The sequence below is a fragment of the Trichoderma virens genome (genome assembly GCF_000170995.1).
Source record: "Trichoderma virens Gv29-8 chromosome Unknown TRIVIscaffold_5, whole genome shotgun sequence".
In the NCBI taxonomy this organism is placed as follows: Eukaryota; Fungi; Ascomycota; class Sordariomycetes; order Hypocreales; family Hypocreaceae; genus Trichoderma; species Trichoderma virens.
In genome coordinates this window covers 2,852,406-2,877,203 of record NW_014013744.1, presented here as the reverse complement: position 1 = coordinate 2,877,203, position 24,798 = coordinate 2,852,406, and the positions used below count along the sequence as shown (strand labels likewise).

At 47.3% G+C, this 24,798-nt stretch overlaps 7 protein-coding genes across 7 annotated transcripts; 3 read left to right on the top strand and 4 right to left on the bottom strand.

The window, feature by feature from the left end:
- Positions 1–455: 455 nt before the first annotated feature.
- Positions 456–2,178, bottom strand: TRIVIDRAFT_45410 (uncharacterized protein; the record flags this gene model as incomplete). Its single annotated transcript, XM_014102822.1, has 3 exons — positions 456–652; positions 708–1,400; positions 1,458–2,178. The coding sequence occupies 3 exons, from the start codon at positions 2,176–2,178 to the stop codon at positions 456–458; spliced, it is 1,611 nt and encodes a 536-aa protein (XP_013958297.1).
- Positions 2,179–2,850: 672 nt separating this feature from the next.
- TRIVIDRAFT_67727 (uncharacterized protein) lies at positions 2,851–3,747 on the bottom strand (the record flags this gene model as incomplete). Its single annotated transcript, XM_014102821.1, has 3 exons — positions 2,851–2,858; positions 2,905–3,619; positions 3,676–3,747. The coding sequence occupies 3 exons, from the start codon at positions 3,745–3,747 to the stop codon at positions 2,851–2,853; spliced, it is 795 nt and encodes a 264-aa protein (XP_013958296.1).
- A 603-nt stretch (positions 3,748–4,350) lies between these two features.
- On the top strand, positions 4,351–5,997 carry TRIVIDRAFT_67726 (uncharacterized protein; the record flags this gene model as incomplete). Its single annotated transcript, XM_014102820.1, has 5 exons — positions 4,351–4,677; positions 4,733–5,119; positions 5,184–5,552; positions 5,614–5,746; positions 5,978–5,997. 5 exons carry the CDS (start codon positions 4,351–4,353, stop codon positions 5,995–5,997), a joined length of 1,236 nt encoding a protein of 411 aa, XP_013958295.1.
- Positions 5,998–6,944: 947 nt separating this feature from the next.
- TRIVIDRAFT_138817 (uncharacterized protein) lies at positions 6,945–7,442 on the bottom strand (the record flags this gene model as incomplete). Its single annotated transcript, XM_014102819.1, has 2 exons — positions 6,945–7,080; positions 7,162–7,442. Coding segments are annotated over 2 exons (417 nt in total), but the record flags the coding sequence as incomplete, so codon positions are not given.
- A 2,618-nt stretch (positions 7,443–10,060) lies between these two features.
- TRIVIDRAFT_80901 (uncharacterized protein) lies at positions 10,061–11,219 on the top strand (the record flags this gene model as incomplete). The annotated part of the gene is made up of 4 exons (XM_014102818.1): positions 10,061–10,308; positions 10,361–10,526; positions 10,584–10,781; positions 10,844–11,219. 4 exons carry the CDS (start codon positions 10,099–10,101, stop codon positions 11,137–11,139), a joined length of 870 nt encoding a protein of 289 aa, XP_013958293.1.
- A 3,319-nt stretch (positions 11,220–14,538) lies between these two features.
- Positions 14,539–15,837, bottom strand: TRIVIDRAFT_83194 (uncharacterized protein; the record flags this gene model as incomplete). The annotated part of the gene is made up of 3 exons (XM_014102817.1): positions 14,539–14,696; positions 14,767–14,998; positions 15,056–15,837. 3 exons carry the CDS (start codon positions 15,804–15,806, stop codon positions 14,588–14,590), a joined length of 1,092 nt encoding a protein of 363 aa, XP_013958292.1.
- Positions 15,838–20,333: 4,496 nt separating this feature from the next.
- TRIVIDRAFT_212753 (uncharacterized protein) lies at positions 20,334–22,901 on the top strand (the record flags this gene model as incomplete). The annotated part of the gene is made up of 2 exons (XM_014102816.1): positions 20,334–20,697; positions 20,847–22,901. 2 exons carry the CDS (start codon positions 20,657–20,659, stop codon positions 22,690–22,692), a joined length of 1,887 nt encoding a protein of 628 aa, XP_013958291.1.
- Between the last annotated feature and the right edge of the window lie 1,897 nt (positions 22,902–24,798).

The window sequence follows — 24,798 nt, the reverse complement described above, 5'->3', positions numbered from 1 at the left end:
CCGTTGCCATCTTGAACCCAAATTTTGGTCATATGTTTAAAATTTTACCTTTTTAGTTAGCAAGACCAATGAGCTAGGAAAAAGTCTGGGGTCGGCAAGTGTAACAAGATACAAGATATTAGCTAATTTATCTTCTGGTGTTATTTTATTCTAGGTACCCTGAAGCGAACCGGACTTGTCCCATCTGATGACTCCATAACCTTTTGGTATAATTTGTAGAGTTTATACGGCAATGCTTTAATATCTCACATGCCTGTTAGAGGCAAAGATGGCGCGAATGCACTTGGATAGAAAAGTAAATAGGAGCAATTGACAGCAATTAAAATATTGAAATTACGAATACCTAAAGCATTTCACAGGTTCCTCATCTCAGATTCACCTACTAAATGGCGGTCATCCGAGTGCCAGAATGTGCAAACCAACATCTCTCAAATTTTGTACCATAAACGGTGAGATCAATGAGCCTTTGCACCATATCGTTCAACAAGGTTCCAGTATGACTGTGCTGTCCCACGGCGCAGAGATTTGCCCACGTAGATCATCACAATAGCTGTGCACCATACTGCTAACCCCAAGATCGCGATGAGTACAAAAGCATAACGAAGCGACAGATTATTAATCATGGGGACAACAGCATATCCAAAAGCAAAACCTAATCAAGTCAGTCAATTATAACTAGAGCAATTATCAAGAGTGAAGTAACATACCCATCATGTTGCGGATCAGGATGGCTGAGACTAGACCTTCTCCTGAAACTTCCTTATATGTATCAAGAATGTAAGTGAATGCGAGATTGGCTCCCATTGGGAGAGTGATAGAGATCAAACATAGACCAAAAACAACTCCGAACCAATGAATGTGATAAGATGCACCCACTCCATAGAGAAGACAGCCAGCGGGATGCATGACAAGGGCAATAAGACACGTCCAGAGTCGCTGCTCGGGCTCCATAACACCACCATTCCGACGCGCCAAACGAAGGGCAAGTGTGTCGGCCATCCATCCCGAAAGGAAGCAACCGATAGTAACCCCAACAACGCAAGAGAGGTACGTCAAACCAATATTGTTGGCAGAGAAGTTGTATGGCGCATTACCAAGGATTAGAGCCAAGGAACCGCCAACGACATTATACCAAGCGAGAATTCCGCCTACAAGTAGACCACCAAAGGACATTCCAGGAAACATGAACAGTAACTGGATTGGCAAGAAGAAAAGTCTGAACGTACTGGGTTGCCGCGGGTCGCGGAAGCCCCAAAACTTCAGTTTCTCCAGGTATGTCTTTGTGCTCTCTTGTTCATCATATGCAGAAGGCTCAGAAGGCGACATAGAGTTATCCTCTCTCTCTATGGACTTCTCATTGGTTTTCTTGTCTGAAGTGACCTGGGGGTTGCTCTCGAGATCTACAGCAGGTTTCGCAGTATTTGCTGGGTCGACGCCGGGTGTATCACGCATGTGACTGACATGGTGATCTCGATAAAACATTGTTTCTTCAAAGAAAAAGAATGTGACAACGGTAACGCCCGCACCGATGAATGTCAAGATATACTGAATCCATCGCCATCCAAGGTCCTGTGCAACATAACCGGAGGCCACTGGCGTCAGAAATGCACCGCACCACAAGGTCCAACTATAGGCACCCATAAAAAAGCCTCGGTCGTGAGTAAAGAAAAGGTCTCCAATGATGACCTCGATAAGTGTTTCTTGCGGCGATGCAACAATGCCGAGGAGGATGCGGTTGGCGAAGAATTCCCCTCTTGTCTGAACGTAGGCAGTCCAGAGAGTCACAGCAGTAGTCAAGACGATAGAAACAAGAAGTGTAAGGCGTCGGCCATTGCTAAGCGCAAGGCATTGTGTGATCATAGTCCCCCAGCCCAAGAAGAGGAAGAGAATACCGTTACCAGTGCTTAAGTCGGCAATTGAAATACCAGTATCCTTCTCAATCAAGATGTACGCTGGGGACAATCCTGAAATCATACCAGCGACAAAAAAGCACCAAACCATGGCACAAATAATATTCTTAGTCTTGCGTTGGGAGGTCCAGCGAAGAGGGTCACCAGGGTCATTAGTTGGCTGCGGAACGAGGACGATATCCCGAGACTGCTGGCCATGCTTGACATTGAAGATGCCTTGGACATCGACAAGCTGGACGGTTCCAGGAATGGGGATTTCAGAAGTCATTGGAATTGTTTGATATAGATAGTGAAGGCTAGAAGATAGATATATGATTGAAGGCGTTGGTAGAATTGAAAGGTTGACCTAAGAAATGGGAAGAATAGAAGACAATGTTTGGTAAGAGAGAAAAAAAATACGAGGAGATTATTTGTTTCCCCCCCACGATTTAAGGTCTTCCCTGAATGTTCAGGATAGAGAAGAAAAGTGTGGTCTTGTCAGGCCGCAGGGTAATAATATATTAGTGTTGATCAAGGGAGTTTGATCAGCTTTTTGTATTCCCTACCAATCCTAACCAATCCTAGGAGGTTTAGCGGTCCACGATAGCTATGCCTTTCTACCCCGAGCTATCAATAGCGTATCTTTCGGTTCCTAAAAGATAAGACTTGATGGCGTGAGGCGCTTTACCCCACATGATAGCTTGTGCGTCCCCGGCCCTGGCCCCGGTGAGTCTCGACCTTCCGGCAAACTTCAGCCTTTTTCCGGGTCATCGGGCAATTCCTGGGGTTCCCTGAGTGTGGACTCTCTTTCCATACGACCCCTAAGCGTACTTGCAAACAGCTGAATGGTACGGGAAATCTTATGGCATGAATTCCGATTACAGTTATTGCAATGTAATAATGCCTTAGACTAAGAATTATCTTGCGAATTTGTAAGTTTCGAATTGATTTTATATGTAAATTATATGTCTAATGTTAAGGGTAGTTATTTCTCATCCTGTTTTCTATAGCCTACCATTAACTTTACTAATTTCCGACGCAAACTTGGACCGGTTGGCGTCATCAACTGCCTGGCGTACTACCTTCGCGTTCTGAAGGACCGTTGGCACGTCTGAGTGAAGGCAAATGCTAAAAGGCCGACCTTCAAAGCCATAGCTGAACTTGTTCCCGTTGATGTCCTTCCCACTATCAGCCATAGTCGCCCCGAATGCCCGTTCATAACAAAGGTCTGGCGTAACCTGTTGAGACTGTGCCACAGGCACAAGTTTTCCTTCTGGTGAATAATCCACGTCGACATACACTTCTCCTTGGAAAGGAATGCCCATCTCCTTGCACATTGCCTCTTGTTCAGGATTCTGAGAGGCATAAACGGGCACTTTGAAAGTCGCACATGCCTCCAACACGGCTCTCATGATGGCCTTGTCTCTTTGCATGTAAAAAAAGAGTTCCCCATGGGGTTTGATGTGAGACAGCTCTACACCTTCGGCATCTAGCATGGCTTTGAGAGAACCGACTTGATAGAGAACCATGGCGTACATGTCATTGACGTCGACTTCGATCTTTCTCCGACCGAAGCCAAACAAGTCTTGCAATCCAGGGTGAGCGCCGGCTCTAACGCCGTGCTTTTTGCAAAGACGAATAGTCTTGAGCATAATGGAAGGATCGCCAGCGTGAAAGCCGCAAGCAATATTTGCAGCATCAATGAAGGGCATCAACTCTTCATCAGGGCCCTGAAGTCCGCATTAGTGAGAGACGCATAGGCGGAGCCAAGAATATGCAAACTTACCATCTTCCATCGTCCAAAACCTTCGCCCATATCGGCATTGATTTCATACTTGCGAGCGAGTCCTGGAGCCATGGTTTCGAATTGAGATAACGCCAAGGATGCCGGAAAATACTTGCAAACCAAAACGCTGATGATGCAGGCGTTTCTTAGTGCGGCGAAGAGTGACTTTTCAGTGACTTTTGGGGTCCAATACGAGTCTTCATGAATAACGCCATCAATGGCCACAACTCAGCTGAAGTTATCAGTTCGCCGGCTTTTCTCTCCCGGCCTGCATCTCCTAGCCGATGATCCTGTTGATTGTATCGGATGGCGCGCGGTGGGGTGGGTGGAGGTTGGAGTAGAAAGTTGGGGTAGAAAAGGGAAGTTGGGGGAGATTTCCGTAAGAGGAAATTACCGGAAAGGGAAATGCAGTAGGAAATGATGAGGAGGAGAGAGTGACGGCTTGATTTCCAAGCGATACAATGATCTAACTTCTAACGAGATGCAAGTAATTCAAAGTCGAATTTCAGACAAATCAATACCTGGATTTATAATATGTAAACATTATTGACACTGTCGCTGGATGCAATCTGGAGGGCTATTAAAATCAGGCTCTGCGAATCCTCATTGAACTGTTGTCCCTGCTTAATCCAGTACTTGTTCAACTCTGCCTGTCCTCGTCAATACGCATTCACCATGGGTTCTATTCAGGAATCCCAATACTCAGACTTCCGCAGTGAAGTGGTGGCTGGCCTTTCTTTCTTCACGCCAAAGCAGAGGATACCAGTCGGCACGGCGATTCTCGTTCCTGAGAATGGCGTCACCAAGGAATCCATCACCCCTGCCTTCAGACCGATCACAATCCGGGGTAACACGTTCCAGAATCGGATCTGGGTTGCCCCGATGTGCATGTATAGCTGCCAAAATGGCATGTTTAGTGACTTTCATGTGGCCCACTATGGACAGTGGGCCATGAGAGGGTGTGCTTTGATCCATTTGGAAGCGACTGCAGTGACAGCCAGAGTAGGATGGCCCTCTATTAATTATACTATAAGTGTGTTTTAACTAAATAAAATAGGGCCGCAACACGCCCCAGGATGCCGGTATTTGGTCTGATGCCCATATAGCACCTCTAAAGAGAGTTGTTGACTTTGTCCACTCGCAATCTCAAAAGGTCGCAATCCAGCTCCAGCACGCTGGTCGCAAAGGTAGCGTCACTCCACCATGGCTGGGTCTCCGCCTCGTTCCTGACGAGTTCGATGGGTACGCCAACCAAGTTCAGGGCCCTACCGCCGAGCCCTGGAATGAGAACTATGCAACCCCTGGAGAGATGTCGGAAGATGAGATTCTTGAGACCATCGAAGCTTTCGGCCAGGCAGCTCGCAGGGCTGTTGAGGCTGGTGTTGATGTGATTGCTGTTCATGGTGCTCATGGATATTTGTTGCATTCGTTCGCATCGCCTGCGGTAAGACTATCGAGTACATTACAACAAGCTTATTGTTAAAAGTAATGCTTATACCAGCGAGCAGACCAATAAACGAACAGACCGCTGGGGTGGAAGCTTTGAGAACCGCATCCAATTCGGTGTGGAGATTATTCGTGCTATACGACGAAATATTCCAGAGACAATGCCCGTCTTTTGGAAGATCTCCGCTGTAGACTGGCTGCCCAAGGGAGAAGGGTGGGAGTTGGAGGATACTCTACGATACATCCCCATTCTCGCTGCTGAGGGTGTTGATCTTTTTGATGTCTCAAGTGGAGGTACCGACCGGAGGCAGCAGGTTCAGCTTGGCCAGCAATATCAGGTCCCATTCGCAAAGGCTGTCAAGGATCTTAAGTTGCCGAACGTATTTGTGGCTGCTGTTGGCTGGATTCGAGATGCCGCCACTGTTCATGATGTATATCTGTCCCTGATTTCCTTTCCTATGTGTTGGATAACTGGCTGACTATGCGCGATAGATCTTGAGCAATGGAAAAGCCGATGTTGTGCACGTCGCACGAGAATTTCTACGAGACCCCAACTTTGTCCAACGAGTCGCGCTCTCTACAGGCACGGAAGTTACTTGGATTGACCAATACCACCGCGCTCCTAGTATGTAGCCATCTTGAGGGTTCTCGCGTTCAGTCTTCCTAACAAAATACATTAGTGAACCGAAAATATGTTGAGTCCACGACGACGATTACAACAGACGCAAAAGTCTCGAAAGATGTTATTCGATCGCATGATGATCAAGTATCAAACAAGTTAGCTTCTCAGTAGGATGAGACGTAAGGTGACAATCAGTTGTTTGCATATTTAGACGCACTGCAATGTTCGAACTAGTATTGCCTCTAATTCATTGAGAGAAGCCTATCCTTCCGCTACAATGATAATAGCTAACTTGATGCTCGTCCTATTACTTGAATACACTAGCAGAGGAATATTTCTTGTGAAGATCTAATTCTTTCATCTTACATAATACTAACATCGGATGTGTGTTCGAAGGTTTGAACTAATTTCGTGTCTAAATGTTATGTCGCTCTTGGTAGGTATTATGGTAGACCAGCCAGAGAATTGCTGGCTGTTACTCTATGTTTTCAGTTCTGCTTGTGAATTCACCCTCACTGTAGCCCATCTTTTCAAACCTCCAACGAGATTGGGTAGCCGATAAGTTTATAGATCAGTATACTAATGATGAGAATAGATAAAGGTATCTGACATGTAAAAGAACCATACCATCTAAATCACTAAATCTGACCTCATTATTTCCATGAGACCTCTGAGGATCTGCCGCCATTCTTGTGTGACTAGCCCCTTCGTAATATTCTTTTCTGCTTCTCCGTTACGGGTTTCTTTTGGGTGTGTCGCTGCTCCTAAATAGATTGAAGTATCTACTAAGTGGAGTGGTAAGGATATTCGTATCTTCTAGATTTTCTGGATTTTCTGGATTTTCTGGATTTTCCTGATACTCAATTTCAAATGAGCGGAGACTAGCCCGGTCATCTTCGGCGAGAGCATCACTAGATAGCTGAGGCACGAGGTCGGCAGTATCCCCGTCGTGAGGAGAAAATGAGTTATCTATACGTTCTTGCGACCTGCTTGGTTGCGATGCCCTGGTTGAAGAGGTTACTGACGAGTCAGAAGCCTGTGAGTGTATGAATGGCCGTTGGGTTTGTTTTGGTGAATTGCGTCCTTTTTGATTCCTCAACTTCAAAACAGATGCGTCGTGCGATAACTCATTAGAAGGTGACTCATTATGTAATTGAAAGGGAAGGCTCAATCCAAATTCCGCAGATTTTGGTACCATGTGTGGACCAGGGAGCGATAATGGCTTGATTGCAGACATCGCTATATGTGTCTTATAGACCTTATAGAGCTCCGTAATCAACGAGCTAACATTAGTATCTCTATCGTCAAGATAGTAAAATGTTATTCTACTCCAGTCACTAATTAATATCATTAGTATATATATATTATATCATAGTAGTTCTTCCAATCTCTCCAAATTTCTTTGGTGCTAGACGTACCTCTGTAGCTCAGCGTCGAGAATTTCTATTTCAAGACCCTCTTCCTTGGCCAACTGCACGCAAATCTTCTTCGCTCTGGCCTCTTGACTTTCTTTATCTCGTAATGACTTAATCTCAAGGTCATAAGCAAGGCGCTTCACGAGCCCCGGATAGAGTGGTCGTATGATAATTTGCTTATGCGGGCCCGTTCCACCGATCGAGTTGGCCTGAGTGCTGTTAGATGGAGCCAGTAGGTTATTGCCTGAACCCTCTTGCGCGGCGACTGTATTCTTCGCATACATCAGTAGCCACTTGTAGTGTTCCTCTTCGTAATGCTTTGTAAGCTCCCTGGCCGTCTCCCAATCGACATTGACACGCGCAACAGTTCCTATATCGTCGCCCCCTTCAGCCTCTACAACGACCAAGTCTCCAGTCTTTATAGTAAGTTCAGTCCCTTGTTGGATGTAGAACACGTCTGCCCTAGCGCATTTGAATAGGACTACATGTAGAAGTTGATGGCGCCCATTGTCTCTGGCGCCTCCTATTTCATCTACCCCCAGAGGAGGATTGTATTGGGCACGGATGGCTACCGGCTGTCCATTTCTCCAGATCTCCTGCACATAATATTGTCATTTGCACCCAGGGAACGCACATAGAAGCAAAGCCAAAATGCCGAGAGAATACAAACGCTGGATCTTCACTAAAATATGCGATTTTGCTCCAGATGGAACGCTGCAGCTGGGCCAGATTCTCGCCAAACCAAAGGACCCAGCATACGTATTGCAGCCCAATGGTCCCCTCAAACTTCATGAAGATATGAAAGTCGAGCATACTACGCGGACAATTTGGCGTGTGGACTAAGCTGAGCCATTTTCCAGCTAACCTTTTCACCGATATATCCAAGAAGCGGTTGCAAGAGTATATTTGGCATTTCGAAAAGCTCGAAAGTTATACGACTTCACCATCGCTAGCCTATGCCAGAGAAGCGATGCGACACGGCGATGTATCAGCCACTCTTCAGAGCTGGCTTTTTAAAACACGTGTGTACATGGTGACTGGTATTCGAATCGCGAGAGGAGCACGCATGCGTCTTAAAGATCAGACTTCTACAAATTTCGAGACATCTCTGCAGACCAGTGCTCCCGACGACTCTATAACAGCGGGTATAAAGACGAAGATGGAAGAGAAGAGGTTGGATTCAGAGGAGTTTGATAAGTCGTCAGATTTTGTCTTTGCCTATCGGCTGAACGAGATTCGGTATCGCAGGACAGTCACGCACAAGCCATATTCTTGGGGGCGAGACGTCGTCAGCAGAGAGGCCATCAGTGGATACTGGTCCCGAGATTACTGTAGACGATTTCGAGGTATTAAAGGTTGCAGATATTCCGTTCGGTGCGGATACGAAAACCTTCAAAGTAATTGCTATTCCCAGATATGAGGACTTGGAATGTTATGTAGGAAAAGATATTGATGAGTAAATGTAGAGGCCAAGCAAATTACCGATAGTTGCTACTTGTCAGATCTCAGTGGACCAGTGACCATACGACTTTTTGATATACCACTTCCATCGGACGAGCAGAAGAGCGGCAAAAATTGCACAGGTAGAAGAATCTTACGGCATGCACTGATAAATAACGATTAGCTCTTATACTAATGTCTCATGTTGATTTTTTAGAAAATCGAGCGCGTACTTTATTTTAACTAATCGATAACATGACATTTTAACAGCCTGCCTTGGGCACCTCGGCGGTTGAAATACCAGATTGCTTTTGGCAGCATACGCCAATATCTTTGGGTGTTGGGATGGGTCCTGAAATGACCATACATGGCGCTATAACCGCTATAATATTGGGTCGGTTTATATACGTACAGGTATCGCCATGGGTTAAAAATTCAGTCTCTCTCATTGTCAAATATTAATATGTAATAAAAATCCTCGAAATCGTCAAAAAGAGTAACGAGATCAGCAAGCGGTTAAAATATATGGAAAATGGAAAACAAAGTTCACTAGACTGTCAATTAAAGCCTCAGGATATAAACTAGCACAAAGAGCAAAGTGTTGAAACTTGCAATACCAAGGGTGCGTCGGGTAGAACGATGTCTGAGCAGGATTGGGCTGAAACAAGCATCGCTAGCTGACGTTGTGGATATGGCAGTGGTACCTCAGCTAGCCACAGTTCGTCGACTTCACCAATAAGAACTGAAATCCTTGGCCAAAGTATTCGCAATAGTCGATTGGGTTATATGCAAGCAAGCACAGCCTCACTGCTACTGATGACTTGGATTCCCCGCGCCAAGCATTGAAATACAGGGTTGGTCCTGCTAGGATGAGTAGAGTGCATGTCCATGTAGTCTATGAGCCCTAACACATGATGAGAGATCAATAATGGGACTATTTTTCATATGTACCAAGAAAGAATTCTCAAAAGGAAATCGCCTAAAACAAACGTCAAACGGTCAATAAGAGGTATCTGAGGAATAACATGATGTGTACAATCGCAGTGAATTATCCTACACATGCCGCAGTGCCTTTGTGAGGATAAGGCGACGTATCAATAATTTATCTGTCCAGCCAAAGGTATAGGTGAGTATTGAAACGGGATAGTGAAGCTCTCCCGAGCATAGCTGAGACATGCCAATCAGTTACTCCTTTCGTATAGCTGCATTTATACGGCCCCCTCGGCCCCCACAAACTCAATTACGTCCCTTGCTTGGTCAATCCTATAGGCGATGAGCAGTGAACATCCACTATGTGAGCTTTGAAGGCCTACAGCACAGGACAAAATGCATTCATTGATTCGTCGGCTTCAATGTACATTGAGAGTGATGCCTAAAACTCTCACAATATAAAATAGCCGTCTGAGCCCTTCCTCATAACCCTTGTTTCCTCTACAGTGCAAACATTTATCATTAATAACACATCACTCTCCATTAGTCGGATTTATTATACAAGCAGCCATGGCCACTCCATTCACCGTCAACGCTAGAACTGCGGTGGCTGCTACAGCCACATCCGCCTCTACGTCCCATATATATTTCCAAGATACGCAGAATGGCATCCGTGAAGCCATTTTTGCCAATGGAAATTGGTCCATTTCCAGCGATGCGCTATTCACTGCCAAGCGCTCAACTCCGCTTGCCGTTGTCAGCTGGGACGAGGGAAAACAAGTGAGCCCTTTATTACTACGCTATATTCAGGCAAGCATTGACAAAAGTATAGGTTCGGATCTACTGTGTCTCTTCGGAGGGACTACTTCAAGAATGGTGCGGCATCAATGGGAACTGGAGCCCAGGTTACCTTACAAATTTAGAGGTTGTCGTTGCACCAAACTCTTCTATTGCCGCTACGAACTGGAATGGATCAGCTATTCGAGTCTATTGCCAAGGTAATATTCTTGCATAATGGGTCAATGCAATGCAAACTAAGTTTTTACTACGAACAGAGAAAAATTGCAAAACCATCCAGGAATACTGCGTCGGTAACCCTTGGAAGAGAGGCGCTACCCTCCCAATCGCTGACTCAGGATCCAACCTTGCGGCCTTGTCATTTGAAGACGGTGGCAAAATCCACTTGAGAGTTTACTATCAAGCTCCGGATCTCAGTCTGAAGGAGCACTGTTATGACGGTGGCTGGTCTGAAGGTAAGTGGTATCCATGCTTTGTTATTTAATAGGTATAATAGAAACTAAGAATATCACTCTAGGTGGCTTTAATCCCGGTGTTGCGCTCAAGAATTCTGCTATCACTGCCACCTCGTGGGTTAAATCTGGAGCTGGAGTGCAGCTCCGTCTATACTGGCAAGACAGCTATGGGTTGTTGAGAGGTTACAAGTGGTCCAGCGGTTGGGAGTCTACAGGTTCTTTAAATCCTGTGCCCGTTGGCACACACATTTCGGCGACCAATTGGGGTTCTGGTAATAGTATCACGGTGTACTACCAGGCGGATGATGGCAATATCTTGGAGGAGACAACTAATAGCTTGATAACCACGATACTATAGGCCCACATAGAAATTGAGTTTGTTGTGGATTTCTGAAAAACGGCTTAGAGCTTGTGCAAAATAAAAACTCTCAAAACCGCAAGCTTTTGTAAACCTTACAGCAGTAAACAGTATAAGAATGATCATTTAAACTATATAACGGTTTGCTGACCCTATTTTGATCATTTCCAATCAAGTCATTACATATATAGAGAGTGATCCATGTTGCCTATCGTTATACTCACACACGCATTGAGTCTTAGGAAGTTTAGCAACATATCCAAATAGTCGTAATTCATTGCTCTTAGTTTCTGGAAAGTTCAAATTCTTGCGACTGTATTATCTTTGCCCCCTTGATGCCAGGGCGGAGGCTAGGACTCCCCATTGACAACACCAGTTGTACATTTCGGTAGCAAACCTACCAAATCTTTATATCCTCTACTTATAGAACGGTTTCTTGGAGTCGGCTGGACAAATTTGTTGTTTGGAAATTTTCAGTAAAGGATGAACTTCATCCACGGAACTTTCGCCACCCATCAAGGGGCAATATCGACGGTTTCCAACTCGGAAGTCCTGATGAAATCTCTAGCACACCCACGAATGAGCTCTTCAGTCCTCCAATTCAAATTGCGTCCTTTGACGCGGCGACTGTCCGACGCAATCATAAGATCCTCAAGCAGTTGACGATTGTGGGTGAAACCCGGTACAGGAAAGATTGCAAAAGCCCAGTACTCGACTTCTCCAGTGGCTCACCAGACGCATCACAGAAGAAAGATGCGACGGTTAATAAACCCTTGTCAGAGCCTTTCTGCAGCTCTTCTGAAGTGTGCTTCATCAACGTGAATATACCAAACCCAGCGTTTCCCACGATCCGGAGGAAACGGTATTCGCCATCCAATTATGCCCGGTAGCCCGGGTCCTGTGATAGCGAATGCCCAGTACCTTGATGGGGACTCCTAATCACAAGTTGTTAGTGATACATTTGCGGAAACTCTAACGACTCGATCATTAACATAACCACTCATTTAGAAGAGCTCCATGTTACGAGAGGCCTCGTATTTCAACATACCTTTCTGGCAATTTGTTTCGAGCATCTTCCGGGAGGCCTCCTTCTTTTTTGCATATATTGGAAGATACTATTACATATATTCTTTATTATATGAGGAATTTTATGAACCAATATTTTCTCACTGTAAACTTCACTGAGTGGGAGAGCATCTCTAAGCCCGGGCACAACATATAAGAGCTCCTTTGCATATGTGGCTGCAGCGATAGCAGCATATGGCTGCCGAGTTCCGTTTTTGTTCGGAACTCGTAATATTACCACGGTCGCAAGGATAAGCTGCTTAACACCAATTTTCTTCCTTTCGGAATCCCACCCTATGCCTACTATAGAGTAACCTGCTTTTATGAAGAACTCTAGAAAAAGTACAAAACGAGTATTCGCACAGCAGGGCCGACAGAACACTATTCTCTCTTATTCAGCTCTAGCTAACCCAGATTTTTTAGTTATCAGAAAGAACAGGACTGTGTTGATCTTGATATGATGTACGCCATGGGAACTGCGACTAATGAGGTAACACTGTAACAGGGTGATCCTCCAACTTGTTAGGCCTTCAAAACATTTAACAAGCCGTAATGAAACTGAACTAAGGTTTGACATTGATCTAACGTAGAACCAGAGATATATAACAAGGAGTTTAATTTAGGTTTAGTTGATACCTCCTTACTGGACGTGTAATTACTTCATTGTATTTTCATGAAGCGTTAGGCTGAGCACGACATCTCTAGAGGAAACAGAAATAAATCGACTCAAATAACATTCGTGGACCGGGTTAGACAAGGATACAATTTTTCATGTCTATTGTCTCATTCACAGATTACAAACAACTGAACAAATCAGGTCCTGCATTCCATAGTTTATGTATAGCTTCCAATGGAAGCCGTCCTGCAGAGGTATAACCTAATACGTCAATAGAAGACATATGAAGTGAAGCGAAAGCGATGTTTGTATTGGAGAATATAGATCTACTACATGTTAGACTGCAGTGATACGCTTTCGATTTTCGTATCAAACTCTACATAATGATGGGACAACCAGACACTTTGCGCTACGTTATGGATCCGGTGTAATAAATATGATCGCCCAAGCATACTTCTGAGGTTATATTAAAACAAGGCACTACACTCAAGCTCCTAATACAGCCTCGGCCGAATGCGTCAATGGCTTCTAAGGGACTGCCTAAACTCTTACACATCTTCCATCAGCCGCAGGAACAATCTTATTCCTTTTCTCCCTTTCAAAAATTACCAATGCGCAGTAATGGAAGCCTAACCCTCATTTCCTTAATCTAACGGCTATCCAAAACTAGAAATCGACCAAATAAGCATACGGTATACTTGAAGATACAAATTTCTACTTCTTCAAACACCCCTATACTGTATTCTCACCACCCCTATTGATTGGCAAGTGGCAACTATCAATACTAAAAATTGAGACCAATTCAGCTTCTCCAAAATCTGCTTCGCCTATGACCACGTTTTTACGTACATGGTTCCCTTTTCGCAAATGCAAGGTGTATGACTCGCGCTCATGAATCAGTCTGCAGTCGAAGCTAACTAAGCGTATTTCGCTATCCGTCCCAAACACACCCGTGTTTTTGGCTTCCTCTTAGTGTTTTAAAGTAATTAATCGTGTTAGCATTCCTATTCAACCCGAAGGATCCAGGGGGGAGTGCTGAATGTAGAAAACGTGGCGGCTCTAATCCGTGATCCAACGGGAACGCTCCCGGTGGTTCCCTAGTGAGTTTCGTGGGGAGGGTAAGGGAAATATTGCAGCTAGCGAGCAGCTGCGCCTGGCTAGTGAAGACGGACGCCTGAATTTCGAAGCCAAGTTGGGGGTTGGTGTGTTTTTAGTTCGCCGAGAGCCGCACTTGTCTCAACTATACACGACCCTGACGAGACACAAAGGATTAAGTCTTATATTGCTGCCTGTTGAGTATACGGGGGTTGCGGAGACAGCTATTCCGGGGATTGGAAAAGTGGCTGAATTAAGATGCTCTGTTGGGCTAGGTGCATTAGGTGGAACAAATCGTATGATGGAGCTGGCTGCTGGCTGTAATTCGACGATCCGCACTACCGTCGCTCCTCGTAAGCTAATAGCAGTACAGTAGCATGAAGTTCCACATTGGTGTTTTCCAGACGAAGAACTGGCTGCAGACATGGAGAGGGTAATGTAAGCAGAGCTCGGATAAAGGGATTCTTTGCATTTTGCCGGAATATTTTTGGACTAGCCAGCGGCATTTCAGGTATTCGGCAGATCGATAGATCAGGAAATGCGAGTCTGCCGGACCTCGCTGACATGGTTTTTAAGAGTGTGCATGCATTGGAATAGAGGCGTGTTACACTCCTCTGCTAGATCAAACGCTCCAAAAGCTTCTCATTTGACTAAATACGGCATGGCGTAATGCTATTCCAACTGGCTGGTATCCAGTAGCCACTTTTCATCTTCCAATAGAGCCTTCAAACGGTCATCGAGCCACTTCACATCCGCCTTGCTTTCACCTGGACCACCGGCCCTAGACCTTTTTGTTAGTTCTGTGTACAGAAAGAAAGTTCCCACGTACTATCAGTTTAAGATGAACATACCAGTGGCCCCAGACAGATGGGAATGGAATACACTTTCCAACACCTTCTGTCATATTCTGCACCTCATACTCCGAGTCTTCTGGTGGGAAATAGAGGTCCGTTTTGCCTGGGAGGACTAGCGTTTTGGCTTTGATGCTCTTCATGGCCAGTTCAAAGTTCTTATTGTAAGGTTCTTGATTTGAGCAGTCAGCAGCCTGCCACGTGTGAAGCATGGTGAGAAGATTCTCAGGGTCTAGAGAGGGGTGTCAGCAAAGCACGTTTACGATTCTCGACAGACTACTGAACGAACCTTTGGATAGGGCCCAGGACTCCCAAAAGTTGATCATAAAGTCCTCAAGGTTCTTGTATCCCAACTCCGTCTCATAGACCTTTTCCCGGTAGAACGCCTGGCTGAAGCCCCAACCAGCATATACACGACCAAAAGCTTTCAATCCAGCAACCTTTTCTTCTTGAGTCCACGCCCGGTACGCCTGCGCTAACTCACCGGCCGCGCTACCAGCGGAAGATGCCCCCTTGGCGGCGAGTAGTGCACTTTTGACGCCTTCGAGAAAGACCTGGTTATGCAGCGAAGTGCGCGCACTTCCGCAAAACGGCACGCCCAGATCCATAAAGTCGGGATACTGCGTCAGCCACTGGTAGGTTTGCCCAGCGCCCATGCTCCACCCCAGTACCATTCGTGCGTGCTTGACGCCCAGTCCCTCGGTTACAAGGCGATGCTGTGCCGTGACATTGTCCTTCACAGTGATGTTAGGAAACGGCCTGAGCGGCTCCCGGTGAGTGTTGGATGGGCTACTGGACTGTCCATTGCCGAACATAGCCGGGACAATGATGAAGTATCGACGGGGATCCAGAGCCTTGTCTTCACCAATAAGCCATTCGTTGTCTGAGATGGCGCCGCTGAACCACGAGGGGTAGATGATGGCTGGGGAGGAGGCGTCACCAAAGGTCTTATAGGCGATGAAAGCATCTGGGATGGTCTCGCCGGAGACGAGTTTGAAGTCTCCGAGCTTGAAGATATTGTAATCTAGTTCACTTCCCATGGTTGCTACTGTCGTGATGAAATTGGCAGCTTCTTCGCCTTGTTTGAAAAGATGAAGCTGAAAGAACTGCGGGGAAGAGACTTTAATGGCTTCAATCACGAGGGCTGTCGGACGTATGCTAGATAAAACGCGGGCAGTATTGTCTCAGCCATTTATTTTTTTTTGGAGAATAGCACGGATAATGGTACCCAATTCGATGACTTTTGTGTTAATCAGGGCGTGCGTGAGGGGAAGCTCCTCAGTTACACCACAGCATTTTGAGCACGTGAGATGCAATGATCCATGTACATTCATCTGCTTGCTAACTGTGCAGCTATCAGGCTGGACGTTCAGCGCAACAGGTTGGGATTGCGATAGAGGCTTTGATGATATCGTGGTACGAGTTTATCTCATCAAGAATGATGAATCTGACATCTTCTGTACGGATTATATGAGTGGCTGTCGCCCAGAATCCAAGGATCAGCAATACTGTAAGTTACACGTGGGTACCCAGTTCCGGCTCCGGACAGCAGAGCTTCATTATTAATTTGCTTCTCTGTCTCTCACCGCTGTTGTGTAAAGAATCTGTTTGCTCTATCAGCAATTCAATGACGCAAATATGCCAGAATCACGCCAAGGGCTACCCGAACAAAATTGTCATCATCACAGCAAGAAATTTCCCGATCGGTCCGTCCCGTCAGCGCAGCCACACACAAGACACAGCCAAACGGCCGCTGCCAGTCGTCCTGTCTTGGATGCCTGTGTATCAGTGAGAGGCGTGGTGAGCAATAAGCTGACATGTGAGAAAGTTTTCATTGGATTCCATCAGGCTGCTCATTTACCAGCTCAGACAGAGAGACCTCCTTTGCCTATCTGGAATCCCAATTTCCTGGGTTTAGTGTTCTGTAGCGCGGGCCGAGTCGACAGCCCGTGTCGCCGCCGCCGCCGGTGCTGACGATGCAGGCTTTCTAGCGTATATTGCTGCATTCTCCTTATTCTCTATTCCAACTCTGGGTTGGGCCATTTTCCAATACGGACGTCTAGAAGGATGGAATGGAACAATGAAACGTGGTATCCCTCGTGGGAGACATGGACAATGATTCATCCAACAGCACGGAGAAACTGGTCTGGATAATTACTGTTAGAATACGACAGGGTTGAATTTGAGGGGTGTTGGCTGGACGAGAGTGTGGTTATTGAGCCGGCGGCATTCCTGCTTCTGCTTGCAGGGTGACAACAGTGACAGGCACCTTGCTGCCGCACGATAGCTGAATGGCTGGCTGTTTGAGAATGGCCATGGTTGACAGCACTGCTGTTGTGATGGTGTCCTACTTTGTGCTTGGCATCTTAGCGCCAACTTGTGTCTGTCTTGGATTGCACACCTGGAGAATTCAGCCCCTATACGATCGCTTAATAGACAGGCTCAGGAAGGGGGGAGAGAGTGGTGCACCCCGTGTTGCTGCGGAATACTTTGTAGACGCCGCCGAGGGGCAAGGCTGATGGCATGACGTCCAATTCAACTTTCCTTTCCAGTCTTTGAGCTGCCATTGTCATGCCCAGTGTCGTGTGGTGAGCGAGCAGCCATCCAACCAGCAAAGATGCCTGCAGCACCCTCTCGCCCGGATTCTGTTGGCTCTCCGCAGTTCATGTCATCTCCCGCAGGCTGTGTGAGTGGACACTGAATAGTGTTCTAGGTGCCTGGGGTTAATGAAGCGGGATGCTGCTAGAGTTGGGCCACTCCACTCTTTGAGCGGAGGCTGTCTTGTAATTTTTTTTCGCCTTGAATGTACTCGTAGGATTCCTAAGTGGACTGACGGGGCACATCATTTTAGCTGCCAGCGGCAGCCGTAGAGGGTTTAAAATTTCTGACCAAGACAGACTTGACCTCGGCCAAGGGGGGAGGGCACAAGGCCGCCATTGGTGAGCTCGGCGAGAAACGAATTTCGATGTAAATTGAGGCCGGCATGGCATTGGTGGTGGCTGCGGGGCATCGTCACCCACGACACATTGTCCAATTTCCTTGCCGTGTGAGAGTGAGATGCAGTGCTCAGGCACGGACGGCTGTTGGCTGTGGGTTATACGGTGTCCAGAGAAATAGAGAGAGGGGGGGTTAGGGAGAGAGGTAAAGAGAGACAGAGAGAGACAGAGAGAGACAGATGGAGTAGCACAACGATGGTGACGATGATGATGCTTGAATCCGCGGTGAGACGATCAGCCTGCAGGGGATCAGAACAACTAGCAGCAAGCCTCTCCCTCTCTCTCTGCAGCATCGCATCTGACAGTCAGCTTGACCGATCCCATCACCATGGACTCTGCTAACTGCTCCCGCTCTAGCCTCGCAACAGCTCGGGCTAACACACGCACTCCGTACCTGCTAGTGGCAGTAATCCGCTCTAAAACTCTGTAGCACTGAGCTGCCAAGGACGGACTGGCGGGGGAGCTGCGAGGAATGCAGGGAATGGAGACGAAGAGCCATGCTGGAGATGACCTGAGCTTTGGGGACGCGCCCCGGCATGTGCATAGTTGCGGGTAAGCAGATACAGATGCCCTGCTGAGTTCGCCGTGTACCGCCTGAAGCATGTGAAGCTGCCGCTAAGACGCCGCCACGCTCTGCTGCCGACAGCCACACCGCGGCAGATACGTAATAGTGCGGCTCATGGGGAAAATAAAGGGGATTGTGAGATTAAAAAAATTTTAACATGCGGTTGTTGGAAATGCGAGGCGAAACAAACCGAGGGATGGCTTCGCTTCGAGGCATGTACTTGTATTACTCGTACAGCACTTGTCCAGCGCCGTTGGAAGGCGACTATTACTGTACTTGTATGTACCTACTGCTAGCGGAAGGAATCGCTTAATTCCATAAAGCGTGCGGTTGTATCCAGTACCTGCTCGCCCATACTGTCGCTCTCCAACCTGCTTAGAGCAGGTACTTACCAGGTGGCCTGACTCAAGCTGTCTGCTAACATTATTTGGCGTCACGTTATCAAATTTTTCTTTTGCAATCCCTCACCGCAGGGCTGACTGGACTGGCCGGCTATGTTCGGAAAAGCACAAAACACCAGGATCAAGCAGGCAGGGATTCTCTTTACCCATGGCGGCGAACCTGGGCTTCGGCTGTCGTCTCTTTGGAGGTGAGCTAGTGAGCTATCGTTTCACCCTCCCGTGACGGATGGCTGAAGCAGCGCGAAGGAGGACCAAAGAGGGCAGATCCGCGGCCTCGTCACATCGAGGGATGGGATGGCGACTCTCATTCATCCTCTGGCGCTGTTCCGTCACCGGGGACCGTCGCGAATTCACATGCTGACACGATGACAAAAACATGCTACTGGTCTTGAATAGACTCGCAGCGCCGCATCGCCACTCGACAGTCACTCCTCTCGTTGGTCCAAACGACTGGGGGAGGCCACAGACACCCCCGGAAAGCAGCTGATTCGCCATCCTGGTTGGCTGGCTGAATCGTTAACGCTGGACCGGTCCCTCTCGGAATCGCACCCCGCAGCCGCATGGCTCACTGGTGCGGAGAGACACGTTCTTCCACGCTCCCCGGTACCTGCGTCTCTTCTCCCGCTTGCTCGCTCGTAAACAAGCCGTGTCTCTTGTTTGCATGGAAAAGTCAATTCTTTTCAGGATAGAATACGCTGTGGTCAGGTCAATGCATGAATTTGCGTCGGACTCGCTCCCGTCGTTCCGGATCCGTCTCGGCAACTAGCCAGCTGCTGAAACCGCAGCAGTTCGTGACAGACATGCAGCCGCGCGTTGCAACATTGCATGCTGGGCTTTGCATGGGACTTGCATATCAAGTACCCGGACGCTGCAAGAGACGAGCGCAAGTTTGCTTGATATCCTTACTTTACGCCGAGTACACGTACACGGAGACAGACTCGTACAAGTACGGCTACTCGTATGGCTGGCACGCACAAATAAGGCATACGGCAAGGACTTGGATCCCTCATCGGGTAAAAAGTCTCACACAATATGCATGCAGACCCGGATGTACAGGCGCCACGACCAAAGGCTGTCCAGGGGGGGGTCCGAGATAGTCCCGCAAAAGCTCAACTCGCACCTATCAAAAAACTACGCAGCCCTTCCTCCGGCCAATTGGGTCTTGGGCGGACCAGTGGCGCTGTGGCGTCTGATCCAGCGAAATTGGGGCCCCGACTGGAGGGTCCGGAGGGTCTGCAAGGCCAAAATCTCTTCCCCATAACTAGCACCTCCATGACTACTTGGGGAACTCACCAACAAGCTTCTTCATACTTGTACAAGCGCTCGTACTGCTGCCACCACGAGTACGAGTACATATTGGACATGGGTCTCGTAGCGCGTCCCCATCAAGCCTCTCCGTTTATATCCAAGTACGAGGACGTCGTGTGTACCAAGTGCTCGCACACAGACGCTACCAACGCTTTCTAGCGGAGGATGCATTCTCGGTCCGGTTTTTTTCCCCAAGCTATCGTCTGTCCCAGTCCGCAGCTGGTCTAGCCATCCATTGAAGGCTCTCTTTCTATTTTATTTTCATTTCAAAAACCTCCTTGGAAGAAACTGGATTGCATTCGAGAACCGGAAGGGTCCTTCGACTCAGGAGCTTGTCCCTGCCGGCACACTTGGAACCACCCTTGTCGACCTTCAACACCGTCGCTTCTCCTCCTCTCAGCTCCTACCCCAGTTCAAAAGTCGACAAGCGACAAGGCATTTCTTCCGGCTCCCTGTCGACTGATCAAACCACCTCTCGCATCCTTCTTCGTACATCTGCGTATATCTCCTGTTTGTCGACCCCGCGGGGAAAAAGACCACATTCTCTTATTCTACACCATCTCGGTCTGTTTATCCGCTATCAGGTCCCACAGCCCGAGCAATCCCCCCAGCCAGCCAACATGGAGTCTCCGCCATTTGCTACAGATCTGGATCGGATAGCGTGAGTCTGCCTCAACACCCCCCTTCCTTTAGTCTTGGACTTGACCCGGGGCTCGACCATTCTGGGCAGACCAAGGCCGTAGCCTACAGTGCCTTTTCGAACCGCAGGGATCCATGAGGCTAATACAGGCTTTTTCTTTATAAACTCAGAGACACCCTGCGTCGCATTGACACTGGTGCTTCATCCCACTCCTCGCGACAGAATGCCCCTTCCTTTGACCCCAACACTGCTGTCGAAAGGAACTCAGACATCATGAACCCAGAACCTCGCTACCATGTCTCCTCCTCTCGCGACTTCCCTATGCCTCCCCCATCCAAGGGCCAGGCTGTCGCCCAATGGCTTGAGGAGAGCGATGATGTAGTCGATGAATATCACATGCCCCTACAGAGAGATTCGAGAGGATCCCTCCCCCGACGACCGCCGTCTAGGGACCAGCCTCAATCTATTCGACGAGAGTCAGTGAACTCACAACGCAAGTCGTCCAACGCATCATCCAACTACTACCAGGCAGGATACAGCCTCTACCCTGCTCCTTCAAAGCCGCTACCACCAATTCCCACTCCTAAAGCTACCACCACTCCCACTTATCGGGTACCTTCCCGAGACTCTTCAGATCGATCATCTATCAGCACTCATCGTTCCTCTCAGGTCTCAGCGACCGCATCAACACCTGATGCTACCTCTGTCAGCTTCTCACCGGGGACCCCTCGTCGCAGCAGGGTCCCTCATAACTTCTATAAACCTCCAGATCCTTCTGAACTTCTTCCTCCACCCCGAAAATCGTCTCGTCCTGCCGAGGTTGTGTTCTGGAAGCGCCTTCAGTCTGACGATAAGAAGAATGGCCCTATCCACTACCTCGACATGTCTTCTAGCCTTGCCACATTGGCGACCAAACATGGAAACAACATCATAAAGGTTTGGTCCACGGCGGGAGGCACTGTTCAGCAGGTCATCAAGATTTCCTCCTACACCGCGGCCCAGTCTCGCTCTCGCGAGTATCTTATTCGCAGTCATGCCATTCTCTCAGAACCTATGAATCTCATTGCCATTGCCACCCGTTTTGGCAGATACATTGAAATTTGGAACTGGGCCAAGAAGAAGAACCTGCAGTCAATCGACAATGCTGATCGGTGGACTTCAGCCCAAATCGAGTCTTACGACGGCGCTCTCAGCTCTCTTGCCATTTATGGCGGTGAGAAGGGGATAATTGATCTCTACAAAGCGACTCCAGACAAGAAGCCCTTTGTCAAGACGCGTACCATTGACCTAAATAAGGTTGATCTTCCGTTTGTCCCCCAGTATCCAGAGCTTGCACTATCAAGGACGAGCCCTTTGCTTGTCATTGGTGCCGGACCACGTCCTCCGCGCCAAGGTCACCCTCCTCCAGAAAAGGAGACGCTTTTGGTAGCGTGGGACACTACAGAAGGCGCCTCAGACAAGCCTTACCGAGTGGCGAGGCCGTGGCAGCACAAAGAGCTGGATACGGCTATTCCTTGCGACATGGTCACCTATGGAAGTGTCTGTGTCTCTATTTGGATCCCTGCTACTTTCCGTGCCGTGCCCGCTACAAATGGCGGTTCGGGCTACAATCTTAGCCCCGTCACTGTTCCGTACCGCTATGTTTTGCTTTGGGATCTTGCAGCCAACTCCACCCGAACCTTTGGCATTCCTAATACGACGTCTTGCCTCTCACCCGATTGCCGCTTTGTGGCTTACTGCCATGCAACCGGAACTGACATTGGAGCCCGAGGCAGCATCGTCATTCTGGATGTCATGACAGGCAAGGAGGTCTGGAGCTGGCCAGACCCAGAGGCTCTAGCTATTGACTATACTCCTCGGCCGGGTTTTGAGCAATTCGATGACCTTGCGCGAGTCACAGAGCTCTCTTTCTCCGCCGACGGAAAATTCTTGAATGTTGGCGACTTGGATGGCCATGTCGGCATGTTTGAAGTGCGTGAATCTACTGGAGATAGACTGCAGCTCCACATGATTTAACAACATGGGATTTTCTCCCAGATGAATGGCATCTTCTCACAGGATGTGGGAACAATTTGTTTTTATGAAGTTATGCTTGATTGCAATGTATTATCGCTATGCTTGGACGACCGAAGGATAGGGTATGATCGATAACAATAATTCAGATACCAAGGTTTCAATATTGGCTATTTATCCACTTAATTATCTACTACGAACTACATATCACTATACATTTCCTTTCTACCATGCTAAGAAGTATTGTGTCTCTGTCTGCGTGTGAAGTATTAAATCGAATTTCTGTTCCAGATTACAATCTCGAATGACACACTAAGACAGTCTGTTGTTCAGTTGCTTTTGCCAATCACGACAAATCTCTCCCGAAATCAAAGATCCACCTTAATTTCAAGCCTCTTTCACGCCCCATCTCTATTTCGCCCCACGATTTTGATCGATAACTTTAATGGAAAGCGCCTAGAATCGAATTAGCATCAAGTGAGTTGTAACATTGGCCATATTAGTCCTTGGCGCACATTGGGGGATGTGCAAGTAACTGTCGATCCGATCGAGGTAGGGGCCTCAAATGAGAAGCATGAGTGAGACCACGTGTATGCCGGGATTGTGAAGATTACGGATCCACTGCGAATGGCTAGCTGTTTTGCATTTCTTGCTGTGTGGGGGTTCGGCGGCGGCACGCTTCAGGGTAGCGCTTAGGGAGGACTGTAATACGATTGTTGAGTCTAATTGAGGTGAATGAATAGTGATTCGAGCGGTTAAAGTTTGAAGATGGAGTTGAGCCCAATGATTCTTTATGAAAGGAGCGAGCCATGCAGGCGTTCATCTACATACATGCTCATATATCTGCTAATAACATAATGCCGCATCACCTACTAATATTTACGCCACAGGAATTAAAAAAAAAAATGACATGCATCAACACCCTCAAGTAGATTAACTCATCATAAGAATGGAACGTCAGGACAGCCTAATACAAATCAGTAAGTAACAAACAATGAATACACACTTAACAGTCAAGGCCCTGTTGGTGACTAAAGAAAAGGTCATGAACCTAAATGCACAACATATCTATGCATACATGGAAGTGAGTAGTCACAAACGGGTATAGCAGGATTAATAGGATCCACTGCAAGCTAATATATGCATGCGATCAGGGTCATTCTTAGTTGCTATTAATTATAGGAAGTGATATTAGTGAGAAACAACATGGGGAAGAATGATATGATCAATGTTGGAAATATAACGCCTTCTGGAAGCAAGAGTAGGTTCGAATGCGATAGTATAATAGGGACTTGGCCTCATGTAAGTTTTTTCGAAAGCCTTTAGCCCGAGTACAACTTATGCTAATAGAGCGTTATCTGCGATCCAAGGCAGTTGAATTATTATTTGATATACTCTTTGGCCCTTTCAATCCAGTGATTATTCACACTGCGGAGATAAGATGCCGATATCATATTGTGCAGACATACCGTAGATAGCACCAACTCGATACCAGGCCATAAGTCTGAGGACACAGAGATACATTGGTAATTAGCTCTAGGTGCTTTAGAAGATACCAATTGAGGCAGAGGCTGTGTTGTGTACTAAACGAATCAAACTTGACTACACTTCTCTGTTAAGACTCTCCAAGAACAAAATGTCGTATAACCTGACTTCTAGTAGCCGACCGAATCCTGCTGGAATGATGGTAGCGAGTATGAATAAAAATAGTATCTATAAGATGGGATAGGGGCATGCTATATAGGAGAGCAATGCAAAATTCGTCAGCCAGGTAGCTAATAACTGAGCTACGGCTCATTTCACCAAGATGGATTCTCAAGGGTGCTATAAGCACTACGCATTTTACTATGCAGGCACAGGTGAGAAATTATTGGAAAATAAAAGACGGTATATCTCAATCGTTTTAATTGGATAGGTCCAACGGCATGAAGCCGACTACAGAGTTGAAAGGTAAAAGTGAAGACAAGCTCGGCCGTTTAACACGGATCATCGCTAAATATACCCTTCCGACGGCAATGATCAGATAAACGGCGGCATGGCTATATTAATAGAGTGCTTACCCTTCAGGATAGAGACCATCTGGTCCTTTTATCTGATTTAGGCTATAAA